At 44.1% G+C, this 14,955-nt stretch overlaps 1 protein-coding gene across 4 annotated transcripts in view; it reads right to left on the bottom strand.

The window, feature by feature from the left end:
- The window catches only part of tmem181 (transmembrane protein 181), a 180,895-nt gene that overhangs the window by 107,537 nt on the left and 58,403 nt on the right, over positions 1 to 14,955 (bottom strand). For all 4 annotated transcript variants that reach the window (XM_048535701.2, XM_048535703.2, XM_048535702.2 and 1 more), the window contains one exon: positions 13,678 to 13,768. In XM_048535701.2, the coding sequence (XP_048391658.2) occupies positions 13,678 to 13,768 (91 nt within the window). The remainder of the gene's footprint in view (positions 1 to 13,677; positions 13,769 to 14,955) is intronic.

Raw genomic sequence — 14,955 nt, 5'->3', positions numbered from 1 at the left:
AGAGGAGACAGCCACACCGGGCCCTGTCGAATCCTCACCATCCTCCCAGACCTCCCACTGACAGTCCTAAGCAAGGGGCTCACTTTTGTCTCCCTCCACCCACACATCAACGAATACCAGTCACGTTTGGACATAGAGCAGTTTTTCCGCCGCCTTCACCTCCACGCTCACTTCTTTAACCGGGAGCCTAACTCTCCCTCCATAAACTCCATCTCCAACTGCTGTCGAGACATTAACCCGCCTCAACCTCTCCCCCGCAGAATGGGCAGCCCTCCGCTCCAACCCCAACCTCACCATCAAACCCGCAGACAAGGGAGGCACAGTTGTAGTATGGCGCACTGACCTCTACATTGCCGAGGCCAAACGCCAGCTCTCCAACACCACCTCTTACTGCTCCCTTGATCATGACCCCACCCCCAAGCACCAATTCATCATCTCCAATACCATCCATGACCTCATCACCTCAGGGGACCTCCTGCCCACAGCCTTTCACCTCACTGTTCCCCAACCCGGCACCGCCCGCTTTTATCTCCTTCCCAAAATCCACAAACCCGCCTGCCCTGGCCAACCTATTGTCTCCGCCTGCTCCTGCCGCACTGAACTCATCTCCACCTCTCTGGGCTCCATTTTCTCCCCCTTGGTCCAGGAACTCCCCACCTATGTCCGAGACACCACCCATGCCCTCCACCTCCTCCAGAACTTCCAATTCCTTGTCCCAACACCTCACTTTCACCATGGACGTCCAGTCCCCATACATCTGCATTCCTCATGCAGATGGCCTTGAGGCCCTCCACTTCTTCCTGTCTCACAGGCCCGACCAGACCCCCTCCACAGACACCCTCAAGCACCTAGCCAAACTCGGCCTCACCCTCAACAACTTCTCTTTCGACTCCTCCCACTTCCTACAGACAAAGGGGGTGGCCATGGGTACCCGCATGGGCCCAAGCTATGCTTGCCTCTTTGCAGGTTACATGGAACAGACCCTGTTCCGCACCTACACCGGCCTTAAACCCCACTTCTTCCTCCGTTACATTGATGACTGTATTGGCGCCGCCTCTTGCTCCCAAGAGGAGCTCGAACAGTTCATCCACTTCACCAACACCTTCCATCCCAACCTCAAGTTCACCTGGTCCATCTCCAGCACATCCCTCACCTTCCTGAGCACCTCTGTCTCCATCTCAGGCAACCAGCTAGAAAGTGATGTCCACTTCAAGCCCACCGACTCCCACAGCTACCTAGAATACAACTTCTCCCACCCAACCCCCTGCAAAAATTCCATTCCCTATTCCCAATTCCTTCGCCTCCGCCGCATCTGCTCCCAGGATGCGGCAGTCCACTCCCGTACATCCCAGATGTCCGTGTTCGTCAAGGACCACAACTTCCCCCCCTGCAGTGGTCAAGCACGCCCTTGACCATGTCTCCCACATTTCCTGCCACACATCCCTCACACCCCGCCCCCACAATAACTGCCCTAAGAGAATCCCCCTCGTCCTCACATACCACCCCACCAACCTCCGGATACAACGCATCCTCCTCCAACACTTCCGCCATCTACAATCCGACCCCACCACGCAAGACATTTTTCCATCCCCACCCTTGTCTGCCTTCCGGAGAGACCACTTTCTCCATGACTCCCTTGTCCGCTCCACACTCCCCTCCAACCCCACCACCTTCCCCTGCAACCGCAGGAAGTGCTACACTTGCCCCCACACCTCCTCCCTCACCCTGATCCCAGGCCCCAAGATGACATTCCATAGTAAGCAGATATTCACCTGCACATCTGCCAATGTAGTATACTGTGTCCACTGTACCCGGCGTAGCTTCCTCTACATTGGGGAAACCAAGCAGAGGCTTGGAGACCGCTTTGCAGAACACCTCCGCTCGGTTCACAATAAACTACTGTACCTCCCAGTCGCGAACCATTTTTACTCCCTCTCCCATTCCTTAGGCAACATGTCCGTCATGGGCCTCCTGCAGTGCCACAATGTTGCCACCCGAAGGTTGCAGGAACAGCAACTCGTATTCCGCTTGGGAAACCTCCAGCCCAATGGTATCAACGGGGACTTCACAAGCTTCAAAATCTCCCACTCCCCACTGCATCCCAAAACCAGCCCAGCTCATCCCCGCCTCCCTAACCTGTTCTTCCTCTCACCTATCCCCCCCCCACCTCAAGCCGCACCTCCATTTCCCACCTACCAACCTCATCCCGCCTCCTTGACCTGTCCGTTCTTCCTGGACTGGCCGATCCCATCCCCACCTATACTCTCCTCTCCACCTATCTTCTTTTCTCTCCATCTTCGATCCACCTCCCCCTCTCTCCCTATTTATTTCAGAACCCTCACTCCATCCCCCTCTCTGATGAAGAGTCTAGGCCGGAAACGTCAGCTTTTGTGCTCTTGAGATGCTGCTTGGCCTGCTGTGTTCATCCAGCTACACACTTTGTTATCCTGGCATGGCAGTCTGCTGCTTTTAGTGTGGAGTACAACTGTGAGTTTGAGTGGTGCAAATTCACTGGCCTTAATTTCCTATGGGCTCCTGTTTTGATCAGTTGAACTTTTCAGTTTCTAACTGCCTTGGGCAATTTTCTCCCAAATATTTAGACTCCAGGAGGTCATAATCAGCAGCAACTACCTCCCAGTTCTCACGTCAATGCTTGCCATCTTCAAATCTCATTTGCAAATACTCTTGTACCAGAGAAACAGATATCCAGGAGGTCATGACTCAGGTGATAACAAAGTGTATAGCTGGATGAACACAGCAGGCCAAGCAGCATCTTAGGAGCACAAAAGTTGACGTTTCAGGCCTAGACCCTTCATCAGAAAAGGGGGATGGGGAGAGGGTTCTGAAATAAATAGGGAGAGAGGGGGTGCCGGATCGAAGATGGATAGAGGAGAAGATAGCTGGAGAAGAAACAGACAAGTTAAAGGGGTGGGGATGGAGCCTGTAGAGGTGAGTGTAGGTGGGGAGGTAGGGAGGGGATAAGTGTGCAATTCATTAAACAGAATGGTGTACGATCCCATTCATCTGATCAATGTAGTACAGCCAATGCAGCTCTTGTTGCTTTAACAATGATACTATTAGAAGTGAGTTCCAGTCCTACTTGCTCCAAAGATGTGTAATAACATCTCTGAACAGGTTGATAACTACACAGATGTAATTGAGCTGTGGCACAATGGCAGTGTCCATATCACTGGACCAGAAGCCCGATTCAAGTGCCATGTATTCCAGAAATGTGTAATAACATCTCAACGAATTGATTAGAAAATAAAGATCAATGTTGATGAGATTGGCACACTCTAGGAATTCTGAGTTGGTAGCCTTGCCCTGCCAAAAGATACAACGATATCTCCAAGTCAGTGAAAATGAAAACTTTTTGGCCTTTATTTTTGCCCCGGTGTCATTACAGTACAGCAATTTACTAGGGGCAGGCTTGGTCAACTTGATATTTGATATTTCAAGTCAGACTACTGTCGTTCCATGCACTTACTTAGTTTGAACATGATAGTCATATAGCCATATAGTACGGAAACAGACCCTTCGGTCAAACCAATCCACGCCGAACATAATTCCAAACTTAACACCTGCCTGCTCCTGACTCATACCCCCCCAAACATTTCCTATTCATGTACTTATCCAAACATCTTTTAAAAGTTGTAATTGTATCCACATCCACCACTTCCTCATGAAGTTCATTCCACAGACAAACCACCCTGTGGAAAAAAAATTTGCTTCTCATGTATTTTTTAAATCTCTCTCCTCTCACATTAAAAATGTGCCCCCTCGTCTTGAAATCCTCCATCCGAGGGAAAAGACAACTACCCTTAACTCTATCTACACTTATGATTATTTTACATACTTCTATCAGATTGCCTCTCAACCTCCTACACTACAGTGAAAAAAAGTCCTAACCTATCCGGCCTTTCTTAACAGCTCAAACCTTCCGTACCCTGTAACAACCTGGTAAATCTCTTCTGAATCCTTTTCAGCTTGATAATATCCTTCCTAGCTGACCAGAACTGGGCACAGTATTCCAGAAGAGGCCTCCCAAGTGTCCTGTACAAAATCAACATGACTTTCCAAACCCTATACTCAAAGGGGCTAAGGAGTGAAGGCAAGCATGCTAAACACCTTTCTAACCATATGTGACAAAAATTTCAAAGAGTTATGTACCAGCACCCCTCTGTTCTACAATACTGTCCAAGGTCCTAACATTAATTATATAATCCCTACCCTTGCACCAAAATGCAATACCTCACATTTATCAAGATTAAACTCGATCTGCCATTTCTCAGCCCATTGACTCATTTGATCAAGGTCCCTCTGTAATCTTAGGAAACATTCTTCAGTCTACTGTGCTACCAATTTTGGCGTCATCTGCAAACTTACTAACCATGTCTTGTACATCCTCTTCCAAATCCTTTATATAAATGACAAAAGAGGTCCCAGAACCAATGCCTGTGAAACAATCCGAAAAGCAACCCTCCACCATTACGTTGTCTCCTACCATTAAGCCAATTATGTATCCGATCAGCAAGCTCACCTTGAATCCCATGCGATCTAACTTTACTCATTAGTCTACCATGCAGAACCATGACAAAGGCTTTACCAAAATCCACATGAATAATGTCTGCTCCTCTGCCATCAATCTTTTTGGTAATTTCCTCAAAAAACTCAATCAAGTTTGTCAGACACAACTTTCCTCACACAAAACCATGCTGACTATCCAAATATGTGCAAGTTAGGTGGAATGACCATACTAAATTACCAAAGAGTGTTCAGGGGTGTGTATATTAGGTGCACTAGCCACAGGAAATGCTGGGTTACAGGGACAGAATCATTTTTGTGTCGCTAAATGTCCATAAATCCTATCTTCTACAATCACCTCCAACAACTTAACCACAACCAAAGTCAGACTCACAGGTCTATAACTCCCTGGTTTCTCCTTACAACCTTTCTTAAACAAAGATACAACATTAGACACCTTCCAGTCTTCAGGCACCTCACCCCTTGTTATAGATGATGCAAGGGGTCCACATGGCTGGAAGGGGTCTCGTAAATCCCCCTTTACTTCCCACAATGTTCTGAGATACATTACATCAGGTTCCAGGATTTATCAACCTTTATATTCTCCAAGACCACCTGAACTTCCTCTTCTGTAATGTGAACTGTTTTTAAAACATCAGTTCAGTGACTTTAGATCATCTTTCAATCCATCTCATTCTGAGAGCTCTTCCATCCTTTTTGTTCAGCCCATTTATTTTGCTGAGTGGGCTTTCACCCAGTTTCTTTCATGTTTTCAGATTTTTTTTATTTACTAACTTCCTCTTCGAATACAGCCTTCATTTCTTCAGAATATCTTAAAACACATAAAGACAGATAAAACCCGGGAACAGGTCAAGTATACCCTAGAAATTCGTAGGAAGCTAGAAAAGGGATTACTGGGCACCTTGCTGAGATATTTGTATCATCGATAGCCACGACTAAGTTGCCAGAAGACTGGAGCTTGGCTAACATGGTATGCCATTATTTAAGACAGGTGGTAACAAAAAACCAAGGAACCATAGACCAGTGAGCCTGACACCAGTGGTGGGCAAGTTGTTGGAGGGAAATCTGAGAGACAGGATTTACACGCATTTGGCAAGGCTAGGGCTGATGAGAACGTAGAACGTAGAACAGTACAAGCCCTTCAGCCCATGATGTTGTGCCAACCTATCTTCTTACTAAGATCAAACTACCCTGCATACCCTACATTACACTATCATTCATCTGCCTTTCTATGAGTCGCTTAAATGTCTCTACAAGTATCTGACTCCATTACCACTGCTGGAAGCACATTCCACATGCCCATCACTCTCTGTGTGAAGAACCTACCTCTGACATCACCCCTATACCTTCCTCCAATCACCTTAAAATTATGCCCCCCTCGTAAGTAATTTCCGCCACGAGAAAAAGTCTCTGGCTATCCACTCTATCTATGCCTCTCATCATCTTGTACACCTCTATCAAGTCACCTCTCATCCTTATTCGCTCCAATGGAAAAAGCCTAGCTCCATCAACCTTTCCTCATTAGACCTGCTCTCCAGTCCAGGCAGCATCCTGGTAAATCTCCTCTGCACCCTCTCGAAAGTTTCCACATCCTTCCTATAATGAGGCAACCAGAACTGAACACAATATTCCAAGCATAGTCTAACCAGGGTTTTATAGGGCTGCAACACTGTGGCTCTTAAAATCAATTCCCCTACCAATGAAAGCCAACACACCATATGCCTTCTTTACAGCCCTATCAACATGGCTTTGTGTAGGCGAAATCGTGTCTCATTCACCTGATTGAATTTTTTGAAGTGGTGACGAAGAAGACTGATGAAGGCAGAGCAGTGTATGTTGTCTGCATGGAGTTCAGTTGGCATTTGACAAAGTTCCAGATGGTAAACTTGTTAGCAAGGTTAGATTAGGTGGAATACAGGGAAAACTAGCCATGTGGATACAAAACTGGCAAGAAGGTAGCAGAGGGTGGTGGACACCAATGGCCAGCACTGTGCTGCAAGGATCAGTGTTGGGTCCACTGCTTTTTTTAAAATCAGTTATATAAATGACTTGGAATGAGAATGAGGAGGCATGGTTAGGAAGTTTTCAGATGCTACCAAAATTGGTGGTGTCGTGGACAGCAAATAAAGTTAACTCAGAGTACAACAGGACCTCAATCAGATGATCAATGAGCTAAGGAGTGGCAGATGGAGTTTAATCCACATATGTGTGAGGTGCTGCATATTAGTAGGGCGAATCAGGGCATGACTTGTACATTTAATGGCAAGGTCCACAAGGGACCTTGAAGCGCAGGTTCATTCTTCCCTGAGATTGGAATTGCAAGTAGACAAGGTAGTGAAGATGGTATTTGATATGCATGCCTTACTGGTGAGTACATTCAGTATAGAACTTGGGAGGTCACGTTGCGGTTATGCAAGACATTGGTTAGGCCACTTTTGGAATGCCACATTCAATTCAGGTCTCCGAGCTAAGAAAGATGTTGTGAAACTTTAAAGGGCTCAGAAAACATATACAAGGATATTGCCAGGGTCGGGTGTTTGAGCGACACGACAGCAGAGGCTGAGTAGATTGGGGTATTTTCCTCCAAAGTGTCACAAACTGAGGGATGGCCTTATAGAAGTTTATAAAAATCATGAGGGGCATGGATAGGACGACCAGTCAAGGCCTTTTCTCCAGGGTAGAGGAGTCCAAAACTAGAGAACATAGGTTTAAGGTAAGTGGGGAAAGCTTTTAAAAAGGACCTAAGGGGCAACTTTTTTACGCAGAGGATGGATGCATGTTTGGAATGAACTGCCACAGGATGTGGTGGAGTCCTGTACAACTACAACATTTAAAAGGCATTTGGATGGGTATATCAACAGGAAGAAATTGGAGGAATCTGAGCCAAATGTTGATAAACGGACTAGGTTAGTTTAGGATAGTTGCTCGTCATGGATGATTTGGAAAGAATCTGTTTCCATGCTGTACATCTCTATGAATCTATTAATTAGCACAACGTTTAGCTATTGTGCCAAGAAATATTCTGTGATTTAATTTTGCCCTGATTTAATCTTCCTTGAAATCTGTCTGTTAAATAGCACACCCAGTCAATGACTAGGGCGGCCAAGATAGCACATTAAACAGCACATGAAAAACGGATCCAGAGAGAATCCACTCAACAGTTTGAGATCAGCCATGACAGCCCAGCAAGCAGGCTCACAAGGCCATCAAACAATGCAGGTGTAATCAAGAATGTTCATTAAACAGTGCGTGAGCAGTCAAAGAGTCCATTAAACAGCTAACCATGGCTGTAGCCCAGTCTTTGTCTGATCATTTTGGAAGCATAAGTTAAAAAGTGTAATGTCACAGCACAATCACAGTGATTGGCTGGTGAGTATTTATTTGTTTATCTTGTACAATTCAGGCAATTTATTAACTTTAGAGTCTTATTTTGTTCCAGGAGGTCGGCCGTCACGTGCCTTACAATAAAAATCTCTGATTTGGTCAGTGGGTAGTGACAGGAAGGCATCGCAATGAGTGAGGAAGGTAAGGAGATTGAGGAAGTGAGAGTAGAGGTGTCTCAGCTTTTGCAGTTTTCCAACAGGATTGAAGATCTTGGTACCTATATGGCTGAAAATAGGGTCTGTAGAGAGAATGACAGAACTGTGCAAGGCACTATGGTGAAGGAAGCCATTTGGTAGGGTTAAATCTGTTAGGAATGTAGTGTGAGAAAGGGACAGTGTGGTCCAGGATACACAGTGTTTCTCCAAAGATGAGAGCAGAAGTCCCAATGGTGTAGCAGTCTGTGTGGTCCCTGTGTGGTGTTTAAGCCTTGGAGAGGAATTTGTGGTGGGACAGGGAGGATCCAGTGGTCCACACAGTAATTTCTATGTTGTTGGAACCTCGGAGTATTAACAGCCAGGAATCAAATTAAAAGGAGAATCTCAGATGAAATAATCAATGCATTATTACCTGAGCCATGAGCAAAAGGGCAGAAGGGAAATAAAATTAAAGAGATGAATACACCACTAAAGATTTGGAATTAAGGAAATGGTGGATAAATTGAACAGACATTTTGATTCAGATTTCATTGCAGGAGATACATATGACATCCCAGAAATGAACATCCCTATAACTGTCTGCTCATAGAATCATAGTGTCTGAGATAGAGAAAAATGAGGTGAATCTCATAGAAACATATAAAATCTAGATGAGGCTGGTCAGGCTAGATGTGGGAACAATGTTCCCATACTGGGGAAGTGCAGAACAAGGAGTCACAGTCCAAGAATAAGGGGTAAGCCATTCAGGGCTGAAGTGAGGAAGAATTTCTTTACCCTGATTTGCAAACCTATGGGATTTTCTCTCACAGGAAGCTGTTGGGGTCAGTTCATTAGATATATTCAAGAGGGAGCAGGGTGTGGACCTTGTAGCTAAAGGATCATGGGGTATGGGGAGTGGACAGGACTGGGATATTGAGACTGCATGATCAGCAATGATCATATTGAGTGGTAGTGCAGGCTCAAAGGACTAAGTGGCTGACTCCTGCGTCAATGTTCCTACGCATTACGAGTTGACCACAACTGATACTTCTTACATGTCTAAATCACTGACATTCATCTGAATAAATTTTAAGATTTACTGGAAAGCCTATTTTGAAATGCTTCCACACGCATGATCGCCTTCAAAGATTTCTTGTTCTGTTGCAAATTCTCCAAATGTGGTTAGGTTTCTTAGCATTTAATCCTGTTTAAAAAAAATCTAAAATACCTGGGACTTTAAGGTAACAAGACAAACAACTTTTGTGAACTAATTAGTTTATTAAAATGCATATCCCTCAGTTCTCTTTTCTGTTACAGTATCCTAATGAGTTGTTTGATTTTTGTTTAAGTTGGTTCAATTTGATTTTTGGTTTTACAGAAGAGTGTGTGTAAATATATATAAAGAGTCACTCAAAAGAATTGGGGGTGAGGGTTGTGCAAAGGAAAGATGGACGGACAAAGAAAAGAGGGTTTTATGTTTTGGTTGGTTGAAATAAAACCAACTAGAAAGTGACTGGCCTCTGACCAAAAGCATTTAACACCTTGCATACAACGAAATCTTTAACTTCCAACATCTAAGAAGGTTTCTTAAAGCCCTAAATTTAAATTGATAAACTTCAGAGAGAAGCACATGTGCACAAATTATCGAGTTGTTTTAACAGCTTCATGGTCTACAAATTGCTCGTCTGACAAACTCTACTCACTCTTCAAATTTTCATATTTTCAATTCTCCTTTTCCACTCTCTTCCTTAAATCAAAAACTCTTCACTGCTCTTGGCTTTTTGGCTGATTCTGACAATGCCACAGTAAGTAGAGGTTCCCTCCTTTTGATTCTAACTATTAGCGTAATTACTTTAAGCATCTATTATTTACATGAAACAACAGTGTAGAGCTGGAGGAACACAGCAGGTCAGGCAGCATCAGAAGAGCAGGAAAGCAATGTTTCACGTCGGGACCCTTTTTGACACGCAGCACAGGGAATAAATCTGAAATTACAACCTTGGAGGTCTTGTTCCTTAACTTTCTACCTGACTCCCTGAACTGCTGCTGCAGGTCCTTGTCTCTCATCCTACCTATGTCGTTAGAACAAATACATACAACTACCTCTGGCTGTTCACCCTCTCCCTTCAGAATGCTTTCTGCCCATTCAGAGACGTACCTGTTCCCAGTCCACTCTGGCCAAAATATAGTTGATGTTATTAAAGTTCGTCATTCCCCATCCAGAACTTAAAATTCAGGCCCTGTTTGTCCTTTTCTATAACAATGTTGACTCCAATGGAGATAACGATCACTATCTGCAAACTGCTCCCACCCTGTTATCCCAGTGGTGGGAAAGTATTGGAAACAGTTATGAGGGACTTACTTAATCTGCATTTGGAAAGACAAGGATTAATCAAGAAGAGTGAAGTTTGGTTTTATTCAGGATTTCAACATGGCTTTTGATCAGGTCCCACATGGCAGACTAATAGGAAAGATGAGCCCAAGGCATCCAAGGAAATTTAGCAAACTGGGTCAACAGTTAGCTGAGAGGCAGGAATCAGACGGTGATTGTTGAAGGGTGTTTGTGTTACTGCAAGTCTGTGCCAAATAGGGTCTCTCAGGAATTTGGAGCAAGAGTAGACCATTCAGACCTTCGAGCCCACTCTGCCACTCAACATGGTCATGGCTCATCTTATCATGGGCTCAACTCCACTTTCCTGCCTGCTCCTCATTGCTCTTTAGATTTCCAATAAAAAGGGAGATATCTATTCTTTCTTGAATCTGTTAATTGATGCTGCCCCCACTGCACTCAGGGCTAGTGAGTTCTACAGATTCACACACTTCAGACAGAAGTTTCTCATCACCTCAGTTTTGAACCTACTTCTTCTCACTCTATATCTATGGCTTCTTGTTCAAGACAGTCCCACAAGAGGGAACATCTGTTCAATGTCCACCTTATCAATCCCTCTTAGCATTTTATGTACCTCAATCAGATCCCCCACCTCATTCTTCTGAACTCCAGCTATTCAACCACTCTTTCAATATTCCTTTCATTCCCAGAATGGATCTGGTGAACCTCCTCTGAACCATCTCCAGTGCCACCACATGTTTCCTCAATTAAGGAAACTGGGCACAATATTCCAGATGTGGTCTCACCAATACTTAAATAATTATAACAACATGTCTATACTTTTATAATCCTTTTGCAATTAATGCCAAGATTCTATTTGCCTTTCTTATTATATAATGAACCTGCATACCCACGCACAAGGGCACCTAGATCCCTCTGCACTGATGCGCTTTGAATAATAATTTAAAAATCGCAGTGATCAGTGTTCAGGCCCTTAATAATTGTGTTTTAAATAAATGATTTAGGCTCAAATATAGGAGGGTTGATTAGTAGATTATATTTTCACAAATGCAAAAATTGGTGGAATGGTAATTAGTGAGGAAGGTAGCCTTAGACTGCAAAAAAAAATAGGAGTTCATCAATTGGGCTGATGAATCAAAAATGGAATTCAAAAGAGATAAATCTCAGATGATGCACCTGGGCAAGGCCATCAAGGCAAGGGATAATGAGCAGTTAAAACCTGGGATGTACAGAGGTGCATGCATACCAGTTCCTTAAGGTTGCAGGCCAAGTGGATAAAGTGCTCATTAAGGCATATTGGATACTTATGATCAGGAATGTTCTAGGACTCTATAAAACGTCAGTTAGGACACAGCTCAAGTGTTGTGCGCAGTTCTTGAATTCACATTATATAAGGGATAGCACAACAACTGAGTGGGTGTGGAGGAGATTTATTAGGATGTTGCCTGGGCTACAGAGTTTCAGTCACGAAGAGAGATCAGAGTTGTTTTCCTTAGAGTTGAGGAGATTGAGCTGGGAGATGATTGAGATGTATAAAATTATGAGGGACACAGATATGGTGGACAGGAAGAAATTTTCACCCTTGGAGGCAAAAACAACCAAGTCATGTGCAGAAGGTTTAGAGGAGCTATGAGAAAAAATCCTTTTTACCCAAAGTGTTGTGGAATCTGGAACTCTCTGCCTGTTGGGTGGTAGAAGCAGAAATCCTCTCACAACATTTTAGAGATTGGGATCATTCGAGTTTTAGAAGAACAAATTTCGCCAAAGATCTTTAGACAGCACCTTCCAAACCCACGATCACTTCCATCTAGCAGGACAAGGGCAACAGTTGCATGGGAACACTACCACCTGCAAGTTGCACTCCAAGCCATTCGCCATCCTGACTTGGAAATATATTGTAATGCCTCCACAATTGCTGGGTCAAATTTCTGGAATTCCCCAAGGACCTTGTGGGTCGACCTACAACACATGGACTGCGACATACCACCACCTTCTCAAGAGGAAATAGGGACTAGCAATAAATGTTGACCAGGCAATGACATCCACGTCCCAGGAGTGAACAGAAGCAAAAGTAACTAGATTTCCACTTGTGATGCTGAGGCATAAAAGACAATGGACCAAGTGCTGGAAAATGGGATTGTAACAGCGAGCTGGCTGCTTTTGCTCGGCACAGATGTGGTGGGCCAAAGGGCTTTTCTCTGTGTTGCATATCTCCAGGACTCTATAAACAATGAAAATGATTGCACTGGGTGAGGTGCAGAGGAGATTCACCAGGATGTTGACTGGGATAGAGTTGTTTAAGCAATGTAGAAACTCAAATTGTTTTCTTTATAGAAGGCTGAAAGAGAACCTGATTGAGGTGTATGAGAATATTAGGGACATGGACAGGGTGGATAACAAACAGCTGTTCCCCTTAGTTGAATGGTCAAAAACAAGGGACTATAATTTAAGGTGACCAGCAGGAGGTTTAGAGCGGATCTGAGGATACATTTTTCACCCAGAGCCTGGGAAGTTGGAACATACTGCCCTGGGAGGGTGATTGAGGCAGGATATCTCACACTCTTGAAAAACATACAACAGTGCAGCACAGGAACAGGCCCTTCAGCCCATGATATTGTGCCAAACATGATCTCAAATTAAACTAATCCTGTCTGCCTAGTCTTGGTCCATATCCTTCCATTCCAGGCATATTTATGTACTTATCTAAAAGCCCCTTAAACCCCCCTATTGTATCTGCCTCCACAACCACTCCTAGCAGTGCATTCCAGACCCCCAACCCTCTCCAAGAAGACTTGCCCCCCATATTTCCTTTGAACTTTCCCTCTCTCACCTTACATGCATGCCCCTTGGTGTCAGGCATTTTAGCTCTGGGAAAAGGATTCTGACTGTCAACCCTATCTTTCCAACTCACAAATTTTATAGACTTGTATCAACTCTCCCCTCAGCATCTGGTGCTCCAGAGAAAACAACCGTAGTCTTCTAGCCTCTCCTTATAGCTCATATTCTCTAATTCAGGTAACATCCTAGCAACCAAGTGAGCACTTGAGATGTCATATCATTCAAGGCTATGGGTCAAATGCTGCAAAGTGGGATGAGTGTAGATTTAGACTATTTTTTTTTGTCAGTGCAAACACAATGGACCAAAGGCCCTCTTTCTGTACTGCACAATTCTTTGATTCTAAATTTTGAGGTCTGGGGTCATCATGAATTTGTGAATAATCAAACTAAATGGAAAAATAACGTCCTTTATTTGGATAATCATACCTGTGGACTTGTTGGGTTCAAAGCGGCACATTAACCATAGTTCTTGATTGTATGTCGACAAGCCAGGTGTTTGCAGCTTTAAAGGGCTAGACTGGTATCGATGGGAAAATAACAAAGTAAACATCAACCTTCAATAATTGATTGGTGATAATAGTAACTACCAACTGTAGCACATCACAAAAAAGGCTTCAAATTCCAGACAAGATTTTGGAAATTTAGCTTGAGCATTTCAAATCTTCCCAGAAAGCAAAATATCGCCTCTATAACCCCTACTAATGATAAATACCTAAAACTAGTTTCAGTTCTGCCTTGGGAGACAATAAGGACTGCAGATGGTGGAAGCTACAAGCATTAAATATGGAGTAGGTCATATAGCATTTCTCTGTGCTGAAGCTCTTCAGCCACATTCTGAAATCCCCTACCTGCATCCACATACCCTTCCCCCTGCCTTGATAAAGGCTTTAATTCTGCTCTAAATGGTCTCTGGAGCAAGATCTTGATAAACTATAAGGTTCTCTCTTCTGGTGGGCCAGGGTAAAGCTGAGATTAAAGATTCTCACAACAATCATCACTTCAGGTTGGTGGTACACTCCAGTACATGGCGGAGTGAGACAAACACCAAATACAGGTGGGCACTTCTGTTTCTCCACACTCTACACAATTACGATGAGATTAGGCAAGATTTAGGGAGCATAGAATGGGGAAGGAAACTGCAGGGGATGGGCACATTAGAAATGTGGAACTTATTCAAGGAAAAGCTCCTGTGTGCCCTAGATAAATATGTACCTGTCAGGCAGGGAGGAAGCTGTAGAGGGTGGGAGCCGTGGTTTACAAAGGAGGTGGAATCTCTGGTCAAGAGGAAGAAGGCGGCTTATGTTAGGATGAGATGTGAAGACTCAGTTAGAGTGCTTGAGGGCTACGAGGTAGCCAGGAAAGACCTAAAGAGGGAGCTCAGAAGAGCCAGGAGGTGACATGAGAAGATGTTGGCGGATAGGATCAGGGTAAACCCTAAGGCTTTCTATAGGTATTTAAGGAATAAAAGAATGATGTAAGTAAGATTCGGGCCAATCAAGGATAGTAGTGGGAAGTTATGTGTGGAGTCAGATGAGATAGGGGAAGCACTAAATGAATATTTTTCAACAGTATTCACTCTAGAAAACGACAATGTTGTTGAGGAGAATACTGAGATACAGGCTACTAGACTAGGTGGGATTGAGGTTCACACGGAAGAGGTATTAGAAATCCTTCAGAAGGTGAAGATAGATAAGTCCCCTGGGC

The sequence above is a fragment of the Stegostoma tigrinum genome, chromosome 9, assembly GCF_030684315.1.
Source record: "Stegostoma tigrinum isolate sSteTig4 chromosome 9, sSteTig4.hap1, whole genome shotgun sequence".
In the NCBI taxonomy this organism is placed as follows: Eukaryota; Metazoa; Chordata; class Chondrichthyes; order Orectolobiformes; family Stegostomatidae; genus Stegostoma; species Stegostoma tigrinum.
This window is presented reverse-complemented; position numbering and strand designations above follow the sequence as displayed.